Source organism: Podarcis erhardii (genome assembly GCF_964252035.2).
Source record: "Podarcis erhardii genome assembly, chromosome: 1".
NCBI lineage: Eukaryota > Metazoa > Chordata > Lepidosauria > Squamata > Lacertidae > Podarcis > Podarcis erhardii.
In genome coordinates, this window is record NC_138497.1 from 24751703 (window position 1) to 24778856 (window position 27154).

At 39.3% G+C, this 27154-nt stretch overlaps 1 protein-coding gene across 15 annotated transcripts in view; it reads left to right on the top strand.

Moving 5' to 3' along the window:
• The window catches only part of EML5 (EMAP like 5), an 86760-nt gene that overhangs the window by 43405 nt on the left and 16201 nt on the right, over positions 1 to 27154 (top strand). For 10 of the 15 annotated variants that reach the window (XR_014155482.1, XR_014155483.1, XM_081857748.1 and 7 more), the window contains 15 exons: positions 817 to 1003; positions 1887 to 1992; positions 2710 to 2803; positions 4407 to 4507; positions 5309 to 5511; positions 7024 to 7135; positions 7725 to 7852; positions 8948 to 9089; positions 9461 to 9613; positions 11296 to 11427; positions 11632 to 11720; positions 13630 to 13806; positions 17930 to 18131; positions 18996 to 19122; positions 20769 to 20783. Coding sequence is in view for 12 of the 15 variants with exons in the window: in XM_081857748.1 (XP_081713874.1) it covers positions 817 to 1003; positions 1887 to 1992; positions 2710 to 2803; positions 4407 to 4507; positions 5309 to 5511; positions 7024 to 7135; positions 7725 to 7852; positions 8948 to 9089; positions 9461 to 9613; positions 11296 to 11427; positions 11632 to 11720; positions 13630 to 13806; positions 17930 to 18131; positions 18996 to 19122; positions 20769 to 20783 (1968 nt within the window). In the remaining 3 variants the exon portion in view is untranslated. Of the gene's footprint in view, positions 1 to 816; positions 1004 to 1886; positions 1993 to 2709; positions 2804 to 4406; positions 4508 to 5308; positions 5512 to 7023; positions 7136 to 7724; positions 7853 to 8947; positions 9090 to 9460; positions 9614 to 11295; positions 11428 to 11631; positions 11721 to 13629; positions 13807 to 17929; positions 18132 to 18995; positions 19123 to 20706; positions 20784 to 27154 lie in introns of all 15 variants that reach the window. The other 5 variants (XM_081857747.1, XM_081857751.1, XM_081857749.1 and 2 more) reach the window with 2 other exon arrangements.

The window sequence follows — 27154 nt, forward strand, 5'->3', positions numbered from 1 at the left end:
GATTTGTGAAAGTTTTGTTTGTCTAATGCTTGGATTCAATGAATCACTAGGACAAATTAAGGATTCTTCTAGTAAATGGTTAATTTCTGTGGGTTAAGGAAGGGTTAACTGGACATTCTTCTAGTAAATGGTTAATTTGGAGTAACTAGTTCTATGAGAAATGGGAGAAAGAAGCAGAACACACCCTTGAAGTTCAATTGGCCTTCATTAGGCACTGAGCCTTTAGTGGCAGCCTGGCCCTGTGGTACCCCTTACCAGTATAGGTTTGGCAGGAACTGCCTTTGCCTCCTTTCAGATATCTTATGAAAACTGTATTGCTCATAGAGGCCTTCACAACATCAATTTCTTTTTACAACCAACCTGTATCTACTGGTGTTTTTTAAAAATTATGTTTTATTGATATTTATGAACTGCTTTTATTACATTTTGTAAGTTTTAAGCTTTTTTACTATAATTTATGAAAGTGCAGATTATAACTATTAAATATTTAATTAAATAAATAAACATTTTAAAGGACCAGCTACATAATATTCTTAGTTTATCCTCCAGAAACAGAGAAAAACATTGAAATATATTTTTAACCATACAAGTTATTTTCAAATTTCTTTATGCCTCCTACAATCATCACTTGAAGGGGGAAATTGTTGATGTAACCTTGCCTGATTTACTGTTCTCCCATACTAGAGATATTTTTATTCTTTTGGAGTACTTTTGATGGAACTATCAAAATCATTTTGCAGTATGTAACTATAAAAACTAAAATATTTAGTTGATTGTACTGTGTCATGATGCCTAAATGTCTAACTGTTTTATTAGTTACAGAGGCTATGACTGTCGCAGTAATTTATTTTACACTCAGACTGGAGAAATTGTGTACCATGTTGCAGCAGTGGGTGTAGTATACAATCGGCAGCAGAACACACAACGTTTTTATTTGGGTCATGATGATGATATTCTGTGTCTTGCTATTCATCCCTTAAAGGACTATGTGGCAACAGGCCAGGTAGGATTCATGTTTAGGAGAACTAGAAATCCTGTGTTGTTTTAGTGAGCTTATAAATTTATATTTCATAATTCTGTGGAATATGCCTCTATGAAAAGCATGTGAAAGCAGTACAGTTGTAGAAGACAGGTTTCCGCTTGGTTATTTGAGTAAAAACAAGTAGGCATAGATTTATTCAACTATGAAAGAGCTTATGCTGGAAGTGTGAAACAAAGTCTTGTGGCACTTTAAAGACTAACAAAAATATCTTTTGTTTTTGCTGCAAGAGACTAACATGGCTACTATCCCTCTGCAAAATCTTTATACCTGCATCATGCACTACTGCATACTTCTCCCTGCAAGAGTTTTCCTGCTTTCTTCTATATAGAGGAATGCTGTATTCCTCTTTTGGGAGATTCCTCATTACATGACTTACATCAAAGTATGCAAAAGCAGCTGCGTGTACATTAGTGCCCTCGTGTGGACACTGGAACTACTGAAGTATAGAATGGCTAGTGTTTATAGAATATCTGAAATAGGAGCATTCATATTTGTAGCTATAGTATAGAATGTGCTTGATGAAGATACTGATAAAATGTGACATTTTGCAAAAGATTGAATTCAGTTGAATTAACCCCAATTTGATTAAACAAAGGTGAAAAGGGTGCTCTTTTAATAGTCCTGCATATTTCTGCTTCTTTATACACATAGCTAACATTCAGAATAAGAACATAGTCTGAGACCTGTGAACCATAATTTTATTTCTTGTATCCAAATTAGTGTTATAACCATGTGAAAGAAACATGAAATGCATGTTATGGACAAATAAGCATTATACCTCTTGGAGTTTTTTTAGTTGGTTAGTTTTCTTTCTGCATAATGTGTTCAGTCTCTTTTGTTTAAGGTTGGTCGTGATTGCTCAATCCATATTTGGGATACAGAGACAATCAAACCACTGTCTGTGTTAAAGGGCTATCATCAATATGGTGTTTGTGCTGTTGACTTTTCAGGTATTTATGATTGATCACCTTTTCACTTGGAAACTATAGTTGTTAGAAATGTGACACAGCTTTTTAGGTCCTAAGAATAGATCACTATTACATTGCTATAAGAACAACTGCAATATTTTGCTCTTTGCTTTGAGGAGATTAGCCTCATTTTCAGGGTTTCCTCTCATTATGCTGTAGAAATTCTGATTTAGGCTTGAAGAAAAATGATTGTGGTAAAAGTCACTAATAAAGGTGCCCTGTGTCCTTTGAGGTTGGGGTGGGGGTCATATTACATAAATTTGTGGCCAGCACTGGAATGTCCCTGTCTTTGGTACTCATTTGCCTAACTCTAGGAGAGTACAGTCCATTCAGAACCAGTTGACTCCATACAGATCAAAGGCCTATATATATGTTTTGATATATATTTTAATAGTGTCCAGTGACTGCTAATCAGTATGTAGAAAGCCTAGAAAGGAGGGAATGGAAAATCAAACGTCCAATTTTGGAGGGACTCTGGGAAAGTGGTAATGAGTGATATTCCTAATGAACATGAAAAAGTCATGAAAAGAATAAATATGGGTATACAGAGTATACCCTAATCAACATAGCTCCTGCTTAGATACAAAAATGAGTGAGAATGAGGATTTGAACATGAAGGAGATTTCCATAGACATTAACACATCCTGCTGATTACAGAATTATGATTATGCCCATCATTCTTATAATTTTCTTTTATAGCGGATGGCAAACGGTTAGCTTCCGTTGGAATAGATGACAATCACACTATTGTTCTTTGGGACTGGAGAAAAGGAGAGAAGCTTTCATCAGTCAGGTAAGAGCTTAGCTTAATTATGGAAACAAATCAAGGCATAAGTGGCCAGGATGAAAAGTACAAGTACTCTTGAGGAGGTTTGAATGACCTTCACCTATACACAGTGCGAAAGTGAGGTTGTGTCTTCTTGAGCCGCTGGACAGCAAAGTGCGGATATAGCACATGGGTAGGCAAACTAAGGCCTGGGGCCGGATCTGGCCCAATCGCCTTCTAAATCCGGCCCGCGGACAGTCCAGGAATCAGTGTGTTTTTACATGAGTAGAATGTGTCCTTTTATTTAAAATGCATCTCTGGGTTATTTGTGGGGCATAGGAATTTGTTCATTTTTTTTTTTCAAAGTATTGCCCAGCCCCCCACAAGGTCTGAGGAACAGCGGACCGGCCCCCTGCTTAAAAAGTTTGCTGACCCCTGTACAGCATGCCTAGGGCATAGGTGTGAATTGCATGAATGATACCCTACATTTAATCCAGGAATTGAAAGCGCATTTTGACTTTATATGCACATTATACAGTTAAACCTCCATTCCCATACGTCTCCGTTATTGTACGTTTCATCTCCCAAATGCTGAAAACCCGAAAGTGACTGCTCTGGTTTTCAAATGATTTTTGGAAGCAAAAAAGCTTCCAGGGAGGTTTTTTATATTTTTTTCTCCATTGATTTTGCCAACTGCCCTTTGATCTTCGATTGTCGAACATTTTGGAAGTCGAACGGTCTTCTGGAACGGATTACGTTCAACAATGGAGGTTTGACTGTATGTTCATTGGACCCACTCACAAAAGTCCTGCATTCCCAGATGTAGGATAAGAGTACCCAGTGGGGAGCCATACTTTGGCGCCCCCACTCCAATAAGTGCAAGAAGATAACCATATCTGCACTCTGATACATAGCCATCTTGTGGATCTGGGCCCTGACCAAAAGGTGGAGTCCACAAAGTGAGCAAATAATATGAATAAAAGGGCTGATACTAGAAGCCACCATAACTCATCACCACTGTGATGGTCAGAAGTCTTATAGCCTTTATTATTAACAAAGGAAGGTATTATATGCATCATTTAATGCAGACATAGATAACTCTTTCTTAGCAGGCTGAGAAACTACTTCATACTGCTATTTCTCAACACGATTGTGTATTCTGATTCATGAGTTTGTGAACTAGGCTTTTTAAAGTAAAAATATAGTGTTAATAGAGCAGAGGTATTCTTAATACTGAATATAGGCTAGTGAAAGTAGTATTTCAGAGTCTACCATACCATAACTGTATTGTAAACATGATCCAAACCTCTTGAAAAAGTTATTGAAATATAACTGAATATAATCGTTGTGAACCATTTAATTCACATGCATACAATAAAATAAATAAAAAAACACTGCATTGTGCTGGATCAATCTTCATGTTTTTAAAAGTAAAAAATAGACAGTTCTTCCATTTTCCCCAACACATCGATTCACTACTGAGTGTGAACAATTCATAGAATGGTAGAGTTGGAAAGGACCTCAAAGCTCATCTGGTCCAACCCAAGATTTTTGTTTTCCTTAACTTTATTGCCACGGAGAAAGCTTTCCCCACAAATCAAAAGTCAAAATATTTTGTATATTGTTCTAGGGGGAGCAAAGACAAGATATTTGTTGTCAAGATTAACCCCTATATGCCTGATAAACTTCTTACAGCTGGAATGAAACACATAAAATTCTGGCGAAGAGCAGGTAAGACAAGTCAAATTAATTATTTGCATCTCTCTTGTAGTAGTGGCCACAAACATGGATGACTTTAACAGAGGATTAGGCAAACTCATGGTGGAGAAGACTATCAGTATGCCTCAATATCAGTTGCTGGGGAGCACAAATGGAGAGAGTGCTCCTGTGCTCCTCTCCTGCAGGCTTTCCATGGGCATCTGTTTGGCCATTGTGAAAACAAGTTGCTTTGGTCTGACCCAGCAGAGCTCTTATGTTCTTATCTTATCCTTAAGTGTGCATAGGACTACAGTCATAGAATTGTAGAGTTGGAAGAGACCATGAGGGTCATCTAGTCCAACTCTCTGCAATGAAAGAATCTTTTTGCACAACATTGGGCTTGAACCCACAACCCTGAGGCTAGATCTAAACACATCAAAGAAGTGTTTCAGTTAAACACGTTGTAAATTTACAGGTAGAGAAAAATGGAACTCCACAGAGACATCTAGTGGCACAGTGTTATATCACATATACAATGCATATAAATTGCCTTTTCTTTACTGATCTAGCTGAGTTCTAAGAGTCTCGTGCTTTACCAACTGAGCTATTGTGCTGTCTAAGTCCATTTGCTGATGTACACATTTTCTCTCAATTTTGGAACAAAAGAAATCGCATGTTTAATAAATTAAAGTGACACACACAAAAAAGAAATTAAACTTCATTAAAAATGTTCCTGTATCGTCTTTTAGAAAATTACACCATACAGATACATAGTTAGGTTCATAGAGATACCGAATAATTATTTTTATTGTTATTATTTAATTTTAATTTAAGGTGGTGGACTGATTGGGAAAAAGGGCTATGTAGGTCCAATGGGGAAGATTGATACAATGATGTGTGCAGTTTATGGCTGGACAGAAGAGATGTCATTTTCTGGAACTTCAACGGGGGATGTATGCATATGGAGAGATCTCTTCCTCATAAAAACTGTGAAAGCACATGATGGCCCTGTGTTCAGTATGCATGCACTAGAAAAAGTGAGTAGCTTATCTTGAAAATGGATCAATAATAATTTATTGTATTTTAAAAAATGTATAGCCAATATCTAAAGAGCTGCTTTAGGCACACCTTGGTGTTTTGTCAGGCCCAATAAGATTTCTTCTTTTTTTTTTAACAAGAGAACCACCTGGCATATAATGAAGTGCTTTTGAAAGCATTCTAGTGTCCCCTAATGCTGCACAGTCTAATATGGATGATGTTTTTTACAATGAAGAAATTAACTAGCCTGCTTTAAAGTAATACTTGTGCAAATAAATTGAAAGCACACAGGTAGTCCCACTGCTCTCAGGACAATTAAGGTTAAATCTATTTTTTGGTGATTTGAATAGAATTTCTAACACATTTTAGAATGAAGCTGGAATCATCTCTGAAATATCACCCCTGCTAATCTGAGTTAAATAATATACATCTTGGCCATATTCATATTTATTTACTGTTCTACATGACTTCAGAAGTATGGATAATGAGGATTGCTATAGATATGCTGTCCAAGATTGCAGTACTGGGATGATTGATGAGCAGCATTCATATTTAAATAACATACTGTTTTGGGGGGACAGGAGGCGGGCGGGTGTGGAGGATTCCCTGGTCCTGAATGGGGTAACTGTGCCCCTGAAGGACCAGGTGCGCAGCCTGGGAGTCATTTTGGACTCACAGCTGTCCATGGAGGCACAGGTCAAATCTGTGTCCAGGGCAGCTGTTTACCAGCTCCATCTGGTATGTAGGCTGAGACCCTATCTGCCTGCGGACTGTCTCGCCAGAGTGGTGCATGCTCTGGTTATCTCCCACTTGGACTACTGCAATGCACTCTACGTGGGGTGACTCGGAAACGAGTCACCCCACGAGTCACCCTACGAGTCACCCTACGAAGGTGACTCGGAAACTACAACTAATCCAGAATGCGGCAGCTAGACTGGTAACTGGGGGCGGCCGCCGAGACCATATAACACCGGTCTTGAAAGACCTACATTGGCTCCCAGTACGTTTCCGAGCACAATTCAAAGTGTTGGTGCTGACCTTTAGAGCCCTAAACGGCCTCGGTCCAGTATACCTGAAGGAGCGTCTCCACCCCCATCATTCTGCCCGGACACTGAGGTCCAGCGCCGAGGGCCTTCTGGCGGTTCCCTCATTGCGAGAAGCAAAGCTACAGGGAACCAGGCAGAGGGCCTTCTCAGTAGTGGCGCCCGCCCTGTGGAATGCCCTTCCAGCAGATGTCAAAGCGATAAACAACTACCTGACATTCAGAAGACATCTTAAGGCAGCCCTGTTCAGGGAAGTTTTTAACGTGTGATATTTTACTGTATTTTTGGTTTCCATGGAAGCCGCCCAGAGTGGCTGGGGAGGCCCAGCCAGATGGGCGGGGTATAAATAATAATTTATTATTATTATTATTATTATTATTATTATTATTATTATTATTATTATACTAAAGTTTACTGTACCACAGAACTTTTCTGCTGTTCACTTTCTAATATTTCTAATGTTTTCAGGGATTTGTAACTGGAGGCAAGGATGGAGTTGTGGCTCTTTGGGATGACACCTTTGAACGGTGTCTCAAAACATATGCCATCAAAAGGGCTGCCTTGGCCCCTGGCTCCAAAGGTAACATTTATTTATTTAGTTCATTCATCATACGTCTGAACTTTTGTTAAAGCTTAGATTGCTGTTCTATATATTGATTTCTGTATATTATCATGTGGGTCAAGGCAAAATTGGAAACAAGTTTCAGCTAAGACACCGTTTATTTGTGTGGGGGGTTTTTTCATGCTAAGGAGATGGTTCTATCAATGCAAGCATCTCTGACAAAACAATCTTCCCTTTCCTTCCCCCATGTGCTGTTCTGGGGGCTCTCCTGGACCTCCAGAGCAGATGGGGGGGGCTTGGGGGGAGGAGAATATGGCCCTTTGTAACTGTCAGAAGGAAGATGTTTAAAAGTGGATTGAAAAGAGAAAACCCATACATGTCCACTCCCAAATAAGTTCTACTGAATTCCACTGGACTTATTTCCAGGTAAGTGTGCACTGGATTGCATAACAGAAGCCAAAGATAAGAGAGAGAGACTGGGAAGTCTGAATTTTCTGTTCAAGCCAGGATTATGTCAGAAATTAAACAAGCAAATAATAAGCTTTCCAATTAAAATAGTGATTTCATCAAAAATTGAGCTCTTATATATATACATATTTTCATTTAGGTCTCCTTTTAGAAGATAACCCTTCTATACGTGCCATATCATTAGGACATGGTCATATTTTAGTGGGCACAAAGAATGGTGAAATACTGGAAGTTGATAAAAGTGGGCCAATAACATTGCTTGTTCAGGTACAGTAAATATTAACCATATATTTCTCTCTTTTAAAAACATTTTTAGTTTTGAAATGTTAAAGTACAGCTGCTATAATAATGTTTCATAATTGGTGGTGTGAAATGCCAATTTAGGATCAATGTGGTAAGGCTGTGGCTGTGTACAAACAAACATTTCCGGCTTTCTCCTGCCTTCAGCATTTGACAAACTTACTGATTGGCAACTTGGATACTGGTCCAGTCATCTCTCTTGTTTTCCCCCATGTTCATCACCTTCAGAAGAAGAAAATCCATTTTAAAAGATTGGCAAAACTGTGCAGGGGATGGGGATGAGGTGGGTTTGTTTGATTGCCTATTGGGGGCATTTATAACCTGCCATTTAGCCTAAAAGGCTCTCAGAGCAGCTTACAAAAATCACTACTAAGATGGTCTCTTCCCATGAAAAAGACATGATAATAATAATAATGAGGAAAAAGGAATGGGAGGGAGGAGGGAAAAGCAAGCTTAAGTACAAGTTCTTAATATATAGAACAGTTACGGTACATAGTAATGTCTGTGGCCAGGAGTGGAGAACCTTTAGCTTTCCCAAGCTAGTGCTGTATCTACGAGATGGGGGTTAGCCAGGTTTTTTGCCCCAGGTGAAGCCTCCGGAGGAGTGCCATTGATGCTCCCAGTCTCTGTGTGTGTGTGTATGCAAATGTGTGTGGTGTGTGTGCACACCGAACTGGGTCTTTGACCTGGGTGAACTAAAGCCTAGGTTTGCCCCTGCACCAAGCCCATGAGGCTGTTTTAGTCTAGCCATGCCTAGGTGTGGGGCAGGTAAAGCTGGAACTTGCAGAAAGGGGCTTTGCAGGCTACTGGTATTGGTAATGCCTTCAAAGCACCTTGAGCAGCACTTCCCATGGGCCACCAATTGGCTTGTGAAGCATTGTGAAAAAAAGTTCAGATTTTTTATTTACAATCAATAAAATATAGTAATTTATAGTCCTCAAACTCATAATAATTTCTAGTGTGATTTAATAAGTTGGCTGCATCCTCTGTTGTTTTTAAATCAGTTTTTAATTCTTGTTTGTAATATAGCAAATTAAATTGAATTGTTTTTGTTTGTTATAGGGTCACATGGAAGGAGAAGTTTGGGGTTTAGCTACCCATCCTCATTTACCTATTTGTGCCACTGTAAGTGATGATAAAACCTTAAGAATATGGGATCTGTCCCCCAGCCATTGCATGCTTGCTGTTAGAAAACTGAAGAAGGGTAAGATGATGGTGCTTTTCATCAAAATTTGCAAACATTTTGCCGTTCACTCATATTAGAATCTAAGTGACGTTGCATTAAATAATATTAGTATTAGAACAATAAAATGTAAAAAAGATTTAAACTTTTGAAAATGTAATATGGAAATAGGTTACCCAAACTTAGATTCAAGTTGTGTGAAGTTTGCTGCTATTATTATTATTATTATTACTCCCCATACTGACTTATCTTGTAGAGATGAAGGATCAATGAAAGTACATGTAACAGTTTGAACACTTGAAAGTGCAACATAATAATACATCACATTTTCAGCAAAATAATGCCTGCAGGCCTCCAGTTAGAACTAAAATATGTCTCTTTGCATTTGGCAGGGGGAAGATCTTGTTGTTTTTCTCCTGATGGGAAGGCATTAGCAGTAGGTCTCAATGATGGAAGTTTCTTAATAGTAAATTCAGACACTCTGGAGGATCTTGTTTCTTTTCATCATAGGAAGGACGTTATTTCAGATATACGATTTTCTCCAGGTAAGTACAAGCAAACTCCCCCCCCCCTTTTACATAGGGGTTATATTCTGGGTCATCATGCACATCAGCGGAGCATGTGTAAGCCCACCCTGCCCTCTTCCAGTGTCAAACACAGTGGTTGTAATCATATATGCATCAAACACACACAAATTGAGAATTGCCTGTAATCGGCTTCAGATAAGTCACTCAGAATTGTAGAATGCCATTATGGCAAGATTTTTCCCACTCAATTGCTGTCAATTTAAGGCCTTTTCAGAATTAAGATTACTATGCTGTAAGGGTGCTGGCTGGGAAAGTGTTGCAGACCTAACACACATGCACTTATTTGAATGTTCATGTAGCTGTATGCTTGGAGGATTTTCAGGACACAATTGGAAATCTTGAATCACACCACTTTGGGGAGAAATTGTCTTGGTTGAGTCCTCCAGTGCTGGGTTCACATATCAAAAAGAAGCTCTATTATACTGAGTCAGACTATCTAGCTCAGTGTAGTCTATACTAACTGACAGTGGCTGCCCAAGGTTTCAGACAGGGGCGTTCCCCGGCCCTAAGTGAAGATGCCAGGAATTGAGCCTCAGACTTCTTGCATGCAAAATATGCATTCTGCCACTGACCCGTATCCTTTCCCCAACAAATGCACAGTTAAAGACATTTTTTTTTAAAAAAACTGTTAATAAAATGAACCAAAGAAAAGAATACAAAGTAGTGCGGGATGCGAGGGAGAGAAGGTAATAAGGCCATTTAAAATTTGAGGAAATAAATATTGGACAATTTGAAAGCTCCTTACATTTACACTGTAATGCTGAGGGAGAGAAGAGATCTTTAAGAAAGCGGATGTTGGAAAATGTTGGCACTTTTGGAAAGAACTCTTGGAATATATTGGAATTTAAGGAAGCCCACATTTTACGTGCATTAGATTTTAACCCTTGCTGGATCCCTGATCCCGGTAATTACAAGGGCATCATGAAGGCACCATGAAGGCTGAACCCCCCCCCCCCAAAAAAAAAACAACAACAACAACCCCGCGTAACATTATATTCATTAAACACTTTTCAGAGTGTATGAATTTGCCTTCTGAGATTGGCAATAGAATGCTTTTGGCATTCTAGTCTGTACCCATCATAAATTACTTCTAGGTTGGGTAGTAACTGAAGATTAATTAAGGTTGTATCTGCATCTGCAGTCCATGTAACATTTTGTTCTTCATAGTATTCTTCCAGATGGATATTTATTGTGGGATGGGTGCTCCTCTTGCATGCAATAACATTGCTAGTATCAAAATGCCAGCCTGTATTCCCTCTTCCCCATTAATCAAGATCTGCTCTTCCTGGGGAAAATCAAATACATTAAAAAAAGTAAAATATTTCCCAGTGACATATTTACAATGTCTGAACAACACATTTACAATAATAAGGCTTATCTAGAGATATCTATTGCCTCAGTATTTATTCTTACATGTTTTCCATATGTAATTGCTTTTTTTTACTTGCAGGCTGCTCCCCCCTCCCTTTGGCATAGGTTTGCAATAATTTGCAAACAAATGCTAACAAGACAGCATGAAACATAAACCATACCTCAAAACTACAAATAAGACATTTCCAAAGATTATGTGATTCACATTTATTTTTGTAGAAAATCAGGTTACTTGGGAAAGTATTCATCTCCTTATGATTGCCTTTTAGGCGCTGGAAAATACTTATCTGTAGCATCGTATGATACGTTTGTAGATATCTACAATGTAATGAGCAGTAAGCGGGTTGGAATCTGCAAGGGCTCTTCCAGTTATGTGACACACATTGATTGGGATGTAAGAGGTAAGAAATACAATTGCTTCAAAATGACTATATTTCTGTAGCTTGGAAAGTGTAAACTATGCATGAATTTTGTGTAGCATTTCCAGATGATAGTGATGAATTTCTCACAAATTTTCATAGGAAGTGAATTAATAAATATTGTGTAAACAAACTACAAACAAAAAAGTCTTCAATGAGATTTTGTATTTGTTGAACATTTTTTAGGCAAGCTTTTACAAGTCAACACTGGTGCTAAGGAACAGTTGTTTTTTGAAGCTCCTCGGGGGAAAAAACAGATTATTCCCAGTACAGAGGTAAGAAGATTTACCATTCAATTCAAATACAATTTTGTAAATAATATATATATTTTCTTTTTGTCATTCACATAATTTTGAAGGCACTACAGGCAGCCCCACATTTACGTGGGGTTACATCCCGAGGCACCACACACATTGGTGAAATCGTGTATAATTGAAACCTATTGAAAAAGCCTTCAGACAACCCATTCTGTCACCACCCTGCCCCCACCTTTTAGTAATGTTTCAGTGATGTATTTATGATGTTTCTGGGTCACTTCTAGGTTCGTTGTGATGCGCATATACTGTACAGTACATGGTTGCACACATACTGAATGTGTGTAAAGGGGGTGGTGGTCTCTGCCTGTATGTTATTTGCTTGTGCATGTAAGATGACATCAGGTGGGACTTGAGGTCCACCTAGTGGTAGAATGCAAAAGTTGCTGTTCTAAAACTCCAAAGCTTCTGGAACTCTAATCCCTTCAGTGAGCGACATCTAAATTCTGCCTTACCAATTGTGATAGTGTTTTGAGACCTTGGCAGAATATACGGTTCAGACTTGTTGTTTTGGTCCTTGTCAATATGTAAAAGAAATTGTGGAATTTCTTTAGTGAAGGACAAAGACTTAGCCACAAAAGTAAATGCTGCAGTTTCTCTTTTCAAGATATCCAAAATTTAAATTGAAAATTAAATACCAGCAAATTTTTACTAGATCCCAATACCCTGCTAGGCAGACCTATTTTACAAATGTCCTATCAGATGCCATTAAGGATAGATTCTTCATTTGCAATACCAGCTTCCCCCCCTACAAAATCTGAAAATGCTTTTTATCACCAAATAATTGTATTTCCTCTCTTAATGAAATTGTTGTCAATATCCCCACCACCACCACCAAAAAAGCTAGTATCTCTGCTTAATGCTGTGGTTTGTTGCATTGTTGTGGTACACTGGTCAGTATTCCTCAAATGAAATGTTATCTTGGTGGTACAGCAAGTCTTGGAATCAGACTATTAGAAACTAAGAACAAGCAATGAAATAGATTTACAAGACCAGAATAGATTAGAATAGTGAGTATTACTGTGTTGCACTTTCAGGGAGATTAAGAAACTCACGTATATGAATTAAATTCAAATGCTACAAATGTGGTTTATACTAATCACCAGCAAGGCACAGGAAGTCAAGGTACGTCAGGGAATCTTTAAGATTTCCTTATATAAAGAAAACCTTCCCAAATTATGTCCTACAAATAGAAGTAAAGAACACAAACACATTAAGGCTTCAGTCCTTTGCACACTTACCTGAGAGAAAGAAAAACCTCTGAACATAACTGGGCTGACTTCCTAGAAAACTTGCATAGGCTTGTGCTGTAAGTAGTGTAAATTCTTCTCCCCGCAGTTTATCCTCAGGACATTAAAGCAAACCATGCAAGCAACCGTTCTTGCTGTTAGATATGGAAACAATAAACTTTCTGCATAGCTAACAGTAGCAAATTCCTGTTTGCATTTATGGTATTCACATGCTGGCTCTCAGCCTTTAATTAGTCAAAGTATCTTGTCAAATGATAAAAATAAATTTATTTAAGGTACTGCTGTACAATGGGAAAGTATCATTCACACAGTGTTCTATCATAGTTCAAAACAGTATTAATGGCCATAGTCATATTAATTGTCAGACATGTGAAGGTAAGAAGATTAAAATGTAATTGGAATAAATTTTCTCAAATACTGGGTGATAACACATCCTCATAAAACACCCATAAGATCCTCCTTCAAACTGAAAGCATTTTGTCTGCAGTTGTCATAGGTAATGCGTAATTATTTCAGTGGGAGATGCGAATAGCGTATACCTCTAGGATTATGGTGTTTGCTCTGAGATCAGATGTATAACTATGGATAAGTATCCTTTCTCAAACAGGCTATCTTTATAGGCAGAAAAGATTTCCTGGACATCCTGGACAAGTGTTCTAGGCTCCTGCTGTGAAGGAATTTGGCCAATAATTGGAGAAGTTACAGATGTAACTGCTTCGTGCCTCACCAGTGATAGTACAGTTTTGGCAACAGGAGATGATTTTGGATTTGTAAAGCTTTTCCGATACCCTGCCAAAGTAAGTAAATATGCAGTGTTTGCATAATGAGTCTTATGAGGGTTAAATAACAAAGTCCTACTGTTTTCATACCTACAATCATTGAAAATACACTTGTATTCTTATCTCTCATTGGTATATGTGAATCAGCTTTAACACAGATCAAAACTACAGATCAAGCATTCATATTGTACCACATTTTCTCAGACACAATGCATTTCAATGGAGACAATTCACATGCTCATCTGTAAGTCAACATAGAGTATATTTTCTGTTAAATAATGTTTTTATTGTATTAAACAATTTAATTCCACATTAACATCAATAAAAAAAGAACATTTTTAACCCCAATCCCTATGTATAGAAATATCTTTTCAAAACCTTTTCTTCAAGATTCTAGGAATCTCCAGACATCTCTCCATCCCCTCTTCTGGTTATTTATATAAACAACATTCTCTTACATTTCCATTTACCCAATTTTCTAATAATTACACATAATTAATCAAAACTTGGGGGCGGGGGTGGCGCTGTGGTCTAAACCACAGAGCCTAGGGCTTGCCGATCAGAAGGTTGGCAGTTCGAATCCCCGCGACAGGGTGAGCTCCCATTGCTCGGTCCCTGCTCCTGCCAACCTAGCAGTTTGAAAGCACGAAGATCTACCTTAAAAAAAGAGACCAAAACAATATATCCATAAGAATTACCACTTAATTGTCTAGGAGAGACAGTACTAAATTCAGTACTCAATTTTCTGAAATGTCTCAGGGTGGATTGAAGAGTTGCAGCACCTGAAGATCCTTATAAATAGGTATGTCAACCTCTCTTGCCAGTTTTTTCCCCCCTCCTTAAAATTCTGATTTATATACAGGAAACTGAGTTCAGTGCTCTGTAGATCCCTCCAGCTGAGATAAGTCTTTATTATATTCCCCCAACAGAGTACTTTAATTATCTTAATCCAAATCTCCTCTGCTGAGTTCAGTTTTAATGATGGCTGCAGTTCAAAATCCAGTTTCCACTTTTATACTCCAGTATCAGTAACAAGCCAAGAAGAGTAGATTTAAATTGCCTTAACCTTTCCTCTCCGCAACCGGGGAAAAGCTTTGGAAGGGCAGCGTAAGGGCTTTCAGATGTTGTCAGAGTCCTGGCACCACGTTTCCTTTTCCATACACAAATACCAAGTCATGGCCAGCTTTAAAATCCTGTAGCAATGTCAAGCAATAAAGAATGGGTTTCAATTACTTTCAATTCTCCCATCAGCAGGCCCAGACTGTAAATATCAAATAAGATAATAGTTTTCCACCTGCACTTTTTTAATTACCCAGAAGACAAAGAATAGACTTCCTTTTTAATCCTTCGTCTGGCGCCGAATTATGCTTAATTAATTTCAGTAGTTAATCTTTTTACGTTCCCGTCGGCTTGAATGTTGGTTACGGAAAATCTCTACTGGTGGCTGGAACGTGCTGCCAAGACTGCAATCAAACCTGCTTCTTTCCCCCACTCTCCTGAGCCTTTTGGCGCAGGGGTCTGGGAATTGCGGGAGAGCTCTTTGCAATCTGCTGGACCCCTCGACATCTTGAGAACCCTCTCAAGACTTTTGGGGGGTACGTCTTGGCGTTTCCCCCTGACTCTATGCAGGGCTCAGATCTGTTGGAGCAATCAGATCTATGCTCCGTTCACCATCTTGCAGAGATCGGAAGTCCAACATAGGGTATATTTTCAAGTGATGTGTATGCATATGTGAAGCAGGCCTTAGTTGTCACCATTTTGATTTTGTTTAACCTTGGGTAGGGAACTTCTGGCCCACACCCTAACTAGGTCTAACAGATCTTTCCATTTGGTCTGCCAGGCTGTTACAGTCAAGTTGTGCCATTCCCACCTGTCCTACAGCTGGTGTCGTATATGATGACAGGGCTTGAATGAAAAGGGCTTTGCAGGCACTGCCAGTCAGCAAATGCTACTTGGAAAGTACTATGCACAGTTTTTTTGCCCAGTTGGTTTGATTTCATACTGCATGGGCAAAAATGGTTTACTTGACATCATTGTGATTCTAGATGATAGATAGAAACACCTGTCAAACTTGGTCCATGGAGGTTTATAGAGCTAAGGTTCCAGCCCACTGGTTGATTCTAGTATCCCACTCCTAGTGGCTATTTCAGGTTGAAGAGATTCATTTATGAACATGTACGTATTTATCAAATCAGAGGCTAGTGTCCTGGACTTGGACTAGAGACACCTGGGTTGAAAGCCCTTCTCTGCTGGTACCCAAAGGACTCTTTTTGAGTCTTACATAACTCACAGAGTTTTTGTGAAAATAAAATGGGAGCTCTCTCAAGTAAGAACTCCTTAGCTCCTGGACAAAGACACAAATGTAAGAAGAATATGATTGACATCCCTTCATACTACACAATCCCCCATTCACATACCAACAACTCAAATCACACATCTAACACCACATTTCCACTGCACAGCTTTTCCCACCCATAATGCTCCAGGATTTTTGTTCTAACAGTTGTTTTTTTAAAAAAAATTTGGGGGGGGGAGAATGAAAATATGAAGTGTTCCAGTAAAATCTTTAGCCATCTTCCTCAGGCCATGCAAGCTCATAACCCAAGTAATGATATTCCTCTAGCATCACATTGCAACACATAGTTGTGGAGGCAAGGCTACAGAAAAAAAAGTGGATGACTATTTCTTCCCTTGGGTTTGCCTCCAGCAATCTTAAGGAGTCAAAGCTAGACAAAGGGGAACAGTGTCAGACTGTGCCTTCAAATGTTTTCTAAATGTCGTGTAATTTTTTATCTCCCTGGCATCTGATGGGAGGGCATTCTACAGGAAGGGCACCACTGCTGAGAAGGCCCTCTTCCTGGTTAATTTGTGCAGCAGACGTCCATGTATATGTTGGAATGTTCATAAACATTCCATAACACCTCTGCAGCTGAGACAGTGGTTAAGGGTCATTCATTGGAGTTTGGAGTAATTCTGGTACTGAAAAAAGGGTATTAATGTTTCAAATACTGCAGCCTGTAACTACCCTGTGGTTGTTTCCTTTTGTTGAGTTTATCTGATTTGGAGATAATTTGGCAAACCATTCTGTTTCTGAGAAATTGTGTGTTCTATTCTTTAATTAAACACTCCCTTTGTCTTTGTCTGGCCATAATTGAAATACTTTATTGTCTCTTGTACAACTTGTATACAGTGAGATTACACGAGCACCCCCCACTCAGCTCTCTTAGTCTTAATTCCCCTTGTTTACTGACGCATACCCACCAAACCCAAAAGTCAGTTGCCCTGTTGTTATCTTTTCATTCAGCAGCCTAACAGATAGATAGAAGCTGTTCTTTACCCTGTTGGTGCAACTAATCATGCTTCTATATCTTCTGCCTGAGGGCAGGAGATCAAGAAAGTGCCGGCCAGGGTATGAATCATCCCTGAGAATTTTCCTCACTCTCCTGAGGCAGCGTTTTCCCGCTATTTCATCCAGCGGATTCGCGGGACAGCCCATAATATCTTGTGCTGTATTCACCACCCTCTGTAGGCACTTCCTATCAGATGATGTCAAACCAGCATATCACACCGTGATGCAGTATGAAAGGACACTTTCTATTGTTGACCGGTAGAAGGAGATAATCAAATGTTGATTGAAATAATAGTAGCTATGTAGATATGTAGGATAGCAGTAGTGGATAGTGAGGAAGGGCTGTGCTCTCAGCTGACCTCCCTTCAGCTCAGTGGCGTAGCGTGGGTTGTCAGCACCCGGGGCAAGGCAAGTAATTTGCGCCCCCTAACCCTGGATTTGCGCCCCCTAACCCTACCCCTAACCCTAACCCCCAGATGTTGCGCCCGGTGCGGCCGGCCCCCCCTGCACCCCCCCACGCTACGCCACTGCTTCAGCTGCACTGCTGTTGCATACCAGGATTGTTTTGCAACAGTGCCAACAGGAATGCTGGACTGTCTTTTTCCCATTATGATATGCAGCAGCATTGCTGCCAAAGGGAGGTTAAGTAAATGACACAGATGCACCAGGCCCTCCACTACTGCCCAGCATATTGTTCAGTGTTACTTTGACTCATATATAGATGCTTTGTAGGCTTGCCTAAAAATGCTAATGAATGAAATTTTCTACATTCCTTGTATATTTCATATTCAGGGAAAATATGGGAAGTTTAAGAGGTATGTGGCTCATAGCACACATGTAACAAATGTTCGTTGGACTCATGATGACAGTTTATTAGTCAGTGTTGGAGGTGGAGACACCTCTTTAATGCTGTGGACCCATGAGATGGAGGGCCATCGAGAAAGCAGGCAGTGTGACAGTGAAGAATCTGATCTAGATTCTGAGGAAGATGGGGGTAAGTAACCATTTTAAGATAACTTCAATCTTATAAAGCAGTTTTAATTCTTCCCATTATAAATGCAACTTCCATAATCTGAATGTCAGTTTGAAAGGTCCAGGGGGTTTTTTTGTGTAAGTGTGTATGTGTGCAAATTAAATATTTAGTAAAACCAGTTTACTGTTTTAAATGCCTTTAAAAATCCTAAGTAAATTATATTTATTGTAATTTTATGTTATGTTGGCTGGGATCCAAATATCCATTAACAGAGCTGTGCTCATGGAAGTGGGGGAGGCAAATTTCTGATTTCTTGTGCCCACTAGAAATCTACACCCCAGTAGTGTAGGACATTGTGTAGGTGCTGCATGCAGTGAAGAAACTGGCAAAAATTAACACTTCTACCAGCAGGAACTTTCACAGTATTGCAGCTACTTCTGCAAACACTCAGTGCCAGGTGGCATCCCGTTTTGCCACCTGAGGCAAAATGGGAATGTACCATTCCCTGACCTCTCGCCATGCACCCCTCCACTGTTGCCAGGTGCCCCCCTCTTGCCAAACTCGGCAAGAACCAGAGCACTCCTCAAGGTGTTTCTGCTTGTCTTCTGTACCCTGGGTGGGTGGAGGAGGTGATGGGGGACATTCTGCTGGAAGAGGAAGCAGTGGGGCAGGTGGGTGCTTCACCCTGCCTCATCAGTGGGCAGGCTCTGCAAAGTGCTTTCCCATGAACTGAAGTACTCCTTCAACTTACTGAAGGGCTGGTCTTGATCCTATCTACTGTTGTTTGTTGTCTCTGGTGCACTTATATACAAATAGAATAAATTAATAAATAATTCACCTACTTCTTAGTTCCAATAGTTCTTGTGGTTATAAATATTTTACTAGGATATGACAGTGATGTCACAAGAGAAAATGAAATTAATTACACCATCAAAGCCTTATCAACCAACATCAGACCTATGTTTGGAATCAAGCCGCATCTGCAGCTAAAAGAGCCTTCAGTTGATGAAAGGTAACTTGGGGAGGAAATGTGAAATTTTATGGCATACTGTAATAGATAGAATTTTAAGGGGCATGTGTGTGTAAAAGGGGCTGATATTTTTTTTCTATTTGGTTTTGAACCATTGTGCTTGAATACAGTGGTGCCTCGCAAGACGAAATTAATCCGTTCCGCGAGTCTCTTCGTCTTGCGGTTTTTTCGTCTTGCGAAGCACGGCTATTAGCGGCTTAGCGCTATTAGCGGCTTAGCGCCTTAGCGCCTTAGCAGCTTAGAAAAAGGGGGGAAGGGAAAAAACTCGCAAGAACTCACAAGACGTTTCGTCTTGCGAAGCAAGCCCATAGGGAAATTCGTCTTGCGAAGCACCTCAAAAGACGGAAAACTCTTTTGTCTAGCGAGTTTTTCGTCTTGTAAGGCATTCGTCTTGCGGGGCACCACTGTATTGGATAGTATTTCCATTTAACTTTTCATGGACTAAGAATGTTGGCCAAGAGTAAAAGATTTTCACATGTAGTAGTAAATAACACACATACACTGCTGCTGAACACCAGTAGTAGCAAACAAATAGTCAGTGATAGCTTTGATCCTCTGTTGTTGGGACAAGGGTGCATGGAATAATACTTCCTCACTGCCACCACCATCGGGTGATCAGTGCTATTAAAGCTGACAGCACTAACACTCATACAGTGCTAGATGTACTCCCTCCTCCCCGCTATACTGTGATCTTGTGTAAATGCAGGCAACAGTTAACATGTGCAAATTCAATGTTCATTGTTTAAATAATGCAAATTAAAAGCACGGAAGGAGGATAACTTAAAAACTCTTTTGTGCAGGGTTTTACCCATGCGGGAAGAGCTTTTAAGCTCTCAGACTTGCTTACTGAGCTCTCGGAGGCTCTTGCGAAATCTTGGACAACCCTGCAAATTTGGCAAGAGCCTCCCCAAGCCCAGTAAGTTCCCTACCTTGCTGGGCAAAGAACGCTAAGACCCATTTGGGTGCACTGGCTTTGGGAGGTAATATTGCTCATGCAGGGGCAGTTCAAAGAAGCTGGTTCAAATATATCCAGTTTTGTGTATATGTGCCTTCCCCGGAATGTAATCCTTGATCCGAGTTACCTGTATACCAGAACTGCAGCCAGGCAGCCAGGCACTGAGATATTTGAAGATTTGAAAGGATGGAATTTTTGAGAAGTAGGTAGGGTTAAACAATAATTTTATTAATTGCCAAATAATTTTCGAAGTGTACGCAAGAGGCATCTTCAGTCCTTGCATCTAAGTGGGCATGTTTAATTCTGCAGCTTTAAATATTTGTGGGCAAATTTTCACTTAACATTTTGAACTGTGGTTGAACTGAAGCAAACATGCATGCCAGATCCATCTTTTGGAAAACAGTCAGAAGTGACATCCCGGAAAAGAATATTCCTCTGCTTACAAATATTTTACAGAGACATGCACTGAATTTTACACACAAATGCCTTTAGACTTGATGCATTTACTGTATTTCGTTCTTGGGTATTAATGCCTATGTACGAAATGTGAGTTTAGAATTGGCTAACAAATATTTGGTCCATTGAATTAATTTCAGTTTTCTTTATCCTAGATTTCTGATATATATTGTTCATATTTTAATATTCCTGCTTAATTTTTATGCTTCCTGTGAAGGCAAGGGGTTGTAAGGTAAGATCTTACTTACATATATAAAACATTCACTATAAAGTATATTTTATCTGATTTGGAAAATTATAACCTACAGAAGCGTCAAGTTATACATATATAGATAAAATCCTAGGGAATACAATGATGCAATGAATATACCATATTCTTCTGTCTATAAGACTCTTCCATGTATAAGACACCCCCTATTTTGGGGGACTCAGATTTAAGAAAATGTATCTGTGTAGAAGACGCCCCCTAATTTTTGACATTATTTTTTAGGGAAAAAACCTAGTCTTATACATGGGAAAATACGGTACTTCCTTTTTGCTATTGGAAAGTTTCTAGAGCAGTCAAATGAGGCTGATAAAAAACATTCTTCTGATGGCAGTTTTTGTGTCCATGAATATACATACCTTATACATCTTCTGTGTGCCATAAAGGGTATAGCTTCTAGCTCAGCACCAGACAGGAAACTTGTCATAAGCAATGTCTATTAGTTTCAGCATTCTGGAGTTGACTCTTCTTTCCTTCATTCTTTTTCAATTGCTAGCTTCAGTGTCTAAGGAGCTGATTCTAGAGCCAAACTAGATGTTAAATGTATGATATATCTTTAACCTTTTTTAAAAAAATGTGCATGTGCAATCTGCATTAGGATATTGGCACACAAGGAAGGTGGTTAATTACTCCCCCCTGCCTGTTTCTGGAAAATCACATCACTCTCTCCAACTGATATTGACTTTAATCAAGAATCTGCCATAGGTGCCTATTGCAGTTTCTGTGTAGAGCAAATAGAAATTTGTAGAGTATTGTGATTTTCATCACAAAAGCAGCGAAGGAACAATGACAATTTATTGATAAAAGCTGGTATCTTAAAAAAAATACCAACACCTTGAGGAATTACATGTTCAGATTTCTATATGAGTTTGCACTTTGATTTTTTTTCAGTCTCCAAATACAGTGTTGTGATTTATACCTAAGCATAAACAACAAAGCAGAACAACTCTTTTCAAGTCATATATCTGTTCTGTGTATTTTGGAATTTGTATGAGTTGTTTGAAAAGGATTTATAAAATAGTAATATAATGCAGAGGGGAAAATAGACTCAGGACCAGGTCATCAAAATTACTCATACAAGAGTTACATTATTATGAGTTGTATTCAAAGTTGTAGTCAAAGGAGGCCGTTCCATCAGTGCAAGCATTTCTGCTTGCCTGATGTGACTATGTCTATTCTCCTCCCCTTTTGTGCTGTTCTGCTGATCCTCCAGAACTGGTTCTGGGGAAGTGGGGGTAGAGAAGAGGGGGAGGAAGCCTCATTGCACTAGTGAGCATCATTGCAGTGTTTTCCACTGCTGCTGTGATTTATTTGAATATGGCCCAATGTGTACAAGCCGTTCCTGCTAATGGTTGTGATAAAAATGGTCTTTGCTGTAAAACTTTGATTTATTTCCCTGTCATGTCTTGGTAAATACAGTGGTACCTCGGGTTACATATGCTTCAGGTTACATACGCTTCAGGTTACACACTCCACTAAGCCAGAAATAGTGCTTCAGGTTAAGAACTTTGCTTCAGGATAAGAACAGAAATCGGGCTCCAGCGGTGCGGCAGCAGCAGGAGGCCCCATTAGCTAAAGTGGTGCTTCAGGTTAAGAACAGTTTCAGGTTAAGTACGGACCTCCGGAACAAATTAAGTACTTAACCCGAGGTACCACTGTAAATACTTATTTAGAGGATTATCACACACCTCCTCCCCCACTCACTTTCTCGGTCACTACTTCTTCAGTTCCCCATTGCCAGTGTCATTCTGAATGCAATTCTGCTTTTCCCAATGTCAACCTAAGAGCCTTGAACCCGGCATGTGGCTCTGTACTGCCCTTTGTTGGATAGTGCTGAGTCTGGTACAAGTGCAGCTTTGCTTTCCCTTTTTCTAGCCTCCGAAACCTAGGGGGAGGAGTGATTGTATCCTGTGAGTCTTGGGTACAGTTTTCTGCTTGGGTTTTCGCCTGGGGTACTTGCAATTAGCTATATGAGTGAAAAAATTACAAAGCTGCCTCATTGTTAACAGGTGAAGAATTATGAAAAAGTAATTAGAATTTGATATGAGAATTAGTGACTAGTGTAATGATTAGAGGAGCACCCCAGGCATACGCACAATAATGTGATCCAGAAACTTGGTAAGCAGGCAGAAGCATGAAAAAATGAGTTTTCCAAAACCATCCTTTTCTGTACTAAAAAGCTATATGAGCAAATATTTTCTGTCTTATTTGCAATTATATTGCCTTTGTTTAATGAAACCTGCGGAATATCAAGTTAGATATTTTCCTGAAAGCTTGTAAAAGTTCTTCTCCTGCATCACTGTTCTATTGTGCGGTGTTGGAGCATGCTTGATGAGCCTTCTTTGCCAAATAGAGGAACTTGAATAAATAGTTAGCAAACTTACTCTTTTGTGCCCCAAAAGAGGTAATATATTCCTTCTCATTTTCCTTACACTATGGACTCTTCCTTCTCCCAACACTCCTTCACTTCCCTATTCCTTTTCTTTATGCTGCCAAACTACTCCTCTCTTGCAAATTATGTCTCAACTTTTTTTTAAATCCCTCTCCATCTTATACCTGTAAATATTACCTTTGTAAACAAAAAAACATAACCACAAAATAAAATCTCTTACACTTGGATATTGCCAGAGGATCAGTTCAACACAATTCTACATAATATCTTTTCTGCTATAAAATTTAGATGCTTGGTTTTCTTATCTTAAAACACACTTTTCACCAATTCATCATTAAACCAAACTGGAATAAGTAATCATTCTCTCTTCCTTCTGCTGCTGAAAAGAGGTTCCAGGTAATGCTTTTACTTTGCTAATGTCTTTTTCATATTTCAGCACCATCTTCCATTTCCACGCAAAGCTGTCTTGTCATTTTGGTGTCCCTAATACACATATACATGTTCCTACCAGCCTTCAACATCTTGCTGTCATGCTACTTTCTGTACATATATAGAACTCTGCAAATGTAAACACTTCTATTCACCCTGACCCTCATTAAATTTGCTCAATTTAACAATATTTTTAAAATACTAAACATAAATAAAATAAAGTAGAATTACAAGTTCAAGAAAATCTTAAGGACATTTTCATATGGTATGCTTCCATAGAAATTTCCCCTATGAATCTAGTTATTATTTTGTTTATTAGCACATTCATATCCCAGCTTAAGATGGAGTGCATGGTTATTCCCGCCTATTTTACTTTCACAGCATAACATATTTAGAGAGAAGCCTTATTTAGTAGTTGGCTAAACAAAAACCTGCAGGAAGTTATCTTTGCCTATAGGTTTGTTACCTGTTTAGCATTACGCTCTTCAAAGAGATATTAGTACTATTTCCTTCATGTACTGAAGTATCTGTTAGAACCTGTTTACTCCATCATCTGCTGCTTTTCAGAACCTCACTCACTGCTTTGGTGAATCTTCTGCTTTTCTGTTCTCTTACATTGTCTTTCTGTGTCTACCTCACTGACATGGGCGCTTATTTCTGTCCCGAAGCTGTTATTTCTCCTGTCACAGAGCACAGTTTTCAGAAGCAGTTTTGACTTCTTCGTTTAAACCATGTGCAGCTGCTACCTTAAAATGGCATCAGGATGATAGATGTCACTATTATTTTCAGTTTCAGTGGCAAATCTTGAGTCTGCTGTAAGGAATAATTGGTAACTTGTTTCCTTGTCATCTATGCTTCCCAAACTAATAGAGTATGTTTAAAGGTGTAGGATGAGGACTGTACTACCTCAATATGGAAGTGGGAGGATTGCATGCTTGGGATTATACCACATGCCCTCACCAATGCTTGAATCAGCTCTTAGCAAATGAAGTTTAACTGTATGCATAAATCCAATATATTAAGTGGAAGTGGAACCACCTTAAAAACCTTGGGGAAGTAAATAATGGTAAGTTTGGGACCCCTTTCCCTCCCTTAGTATGAGGCTGTATCATTTACTTGGCTGAAATTTAGGACTGAGCTACACAGGTCAAGTATAACATTATATGTGCATTATAAAAATGTGGCACCAGATGGTGCTGTAGAGCTAAAATCCAAAGTGAATGGTAAATTGCATTGGGAGCTTTTATAGCGGTCTTTTTTCATAGTTCTTTAAAATATCTGTGTAGATCCATCCTTATATTTATCCACATGGGTTATTGTTGGCATAGGGGTGTCATGTTTGTGTCATTGCCCAAACAAAGCTTTCGGCCTAATGCAACTCTATGCCAGTATGCCAGTTGCTGTTAACTACGGTTGCCATACTTCCAGATTTCTCCAGAGATGCCCAGGATTCCAAAGGTGAAATCACCATCGAGGTGGATTTTTTTAATTTTGAAAAATGTCCGTTTTTTGGGAGGGGGCACACTAAGTGAGCAGGCAATCAGTCTGTCTATCACTCTGATGGGCCTCTGGCTGGCTGAACAGACTCCACTTCTCCCCCTTGCAAAGTTAAGAGCCATGTTGGGCCTCCCTTCTTCTTCTTCTTCTGCTTCCCTAAGCGGCCGATGGGCCCAGGCCTGGCTGGAGGCCCTGCAGGCGCCGCCACCACAGAGCCACTCGCTGGAGGAGGAAGCTGTGGGATGAGGAGCCTCCCTCACAGGCCTCACTCCTCCTCCTCCTCTTCCTCCTGCTGTTCTGGGAGCGCAACGTAGAAGCAGCCCCTTTTCTTGCTCCCCTTTCCCACAGTGACCACAGCTGTTCCTCTCCCCCCCCCCAAAGCAGATACATAGTCCCAGCAGATGCCCCGTCAACCCGAGGCAAGTCCAATGCACCCCTGCCCCACAACCGTCTTTCTGAAAAAACATAGTTTAATAAAGCCATCTCAAAGCAAGAGCTATGAATCTTGAGTCTAAAAAGTCTACTCTTTTCAGATGATAACTTATTTAAGATTGCATAGTTACTGGAAGTGTGCCTCACTGAACACAGTAGGGCATACTTCCATAAACATTCACTTTTTATAGTTTGTGAGGGGTTACTGATTTTCTTGTTCAATGAGGTTTCCTTGATATCAATTCTGCAATATCCGAATAAAACATGTGTTTGTACCTGCAGCCTCATTTGTACAACTTTAGATTTAGTATCATTTTAGAAATGTTTTAATTGTGTGAATTGGTTCATCTAGTTTCTTAGAATTCTAGTACACTTTAGAGAACAAATCTACAGCTAGCCATAACAGGAGGGGTTGCCATATGGTTATGCAGGTTTGGAGGCTTAACTCTTATTTACTTCCACTACCATTCCTAAGTATTGAAGGAAAAAGGGGGGCGGGAATCAATTTAAGTATAGGAATTACTAACTTGTACTTTATACCAACCCTGAGCACAGGAAAGGTACTTCTTTTGGAAACTGATTTCCTTTCACAAACTTAGCAGACATTCCTTTCTTATTTTGCAGTGGCTTCCACAACATTGTGCTTTTTAGCCCTCTGTTATATACAGTATGTTCACTGCCTGTGCCATGTCATCATATCATTTATGTTTAGCAAGGATCAGAGGGGTCTCCAAGATCTCTGCTCCATTATCAGGAGCCTAGTAATAGCATACAAAATCCCATCCTTTCACTCAAAGCCCATGCCTTGTCCTCTGAGTCCAGCCCCCTCCATATTGCTCTACCCCATACACTGCCATCAATCTCAGAGGTAGTGCAGTAAGACTGGAGATCTTTATCAGTGGTCTGTGTTACATCACCAACCTGTGTTTGTCAAATTGTCTTCATTCTTTGCTTTTGTCATTAAAGTAATGGAAAGTGCATGTCATGCAATGTTTTAAAATTTGATGGTACTGAACATTAAACTATTATAAAATACAACCATGATTTTCTGGTTGGGCCCTTGATGTCTTTGGGTGGCTGGGGCAACCCAGTCAAACGGGTGGGGCACAAATATTATTTATTTATTTATTTATTTATTTATTTATTTAATGTTGCATATACACCATACATTTAAAGCACATTTAAAACAAAGAATATTGGGAACTAGTTGTTTTTTTTAATAGGTGCTGGAAACTATACATCTGTGAGGGATAAATTACAGTTCCTAGGATTCTTTGTGGTATGCCAAGTGCTTTAAATGTATTATGAATGTATGGTGTGCATGCATACAATAAAAACTGTACTGACCAGATAATAGAACAACAATGAGGGGATTAGGAACAGAGGAACTATGAGTGCTATAAAGCAACAGAAAGCTAATAACCGCTAATGATGATGATGATGATGATGATGATGATTTATACCCCACCCATCTGGCTGGGCTTCCCCAGTCACTCTGGGCGGCTTCCAACAAAATATTAAAATACAGTAATACATCAAACATAAAATACAGTAATGAATCAAACATTAAAAGCTTCCCTAAACAGGG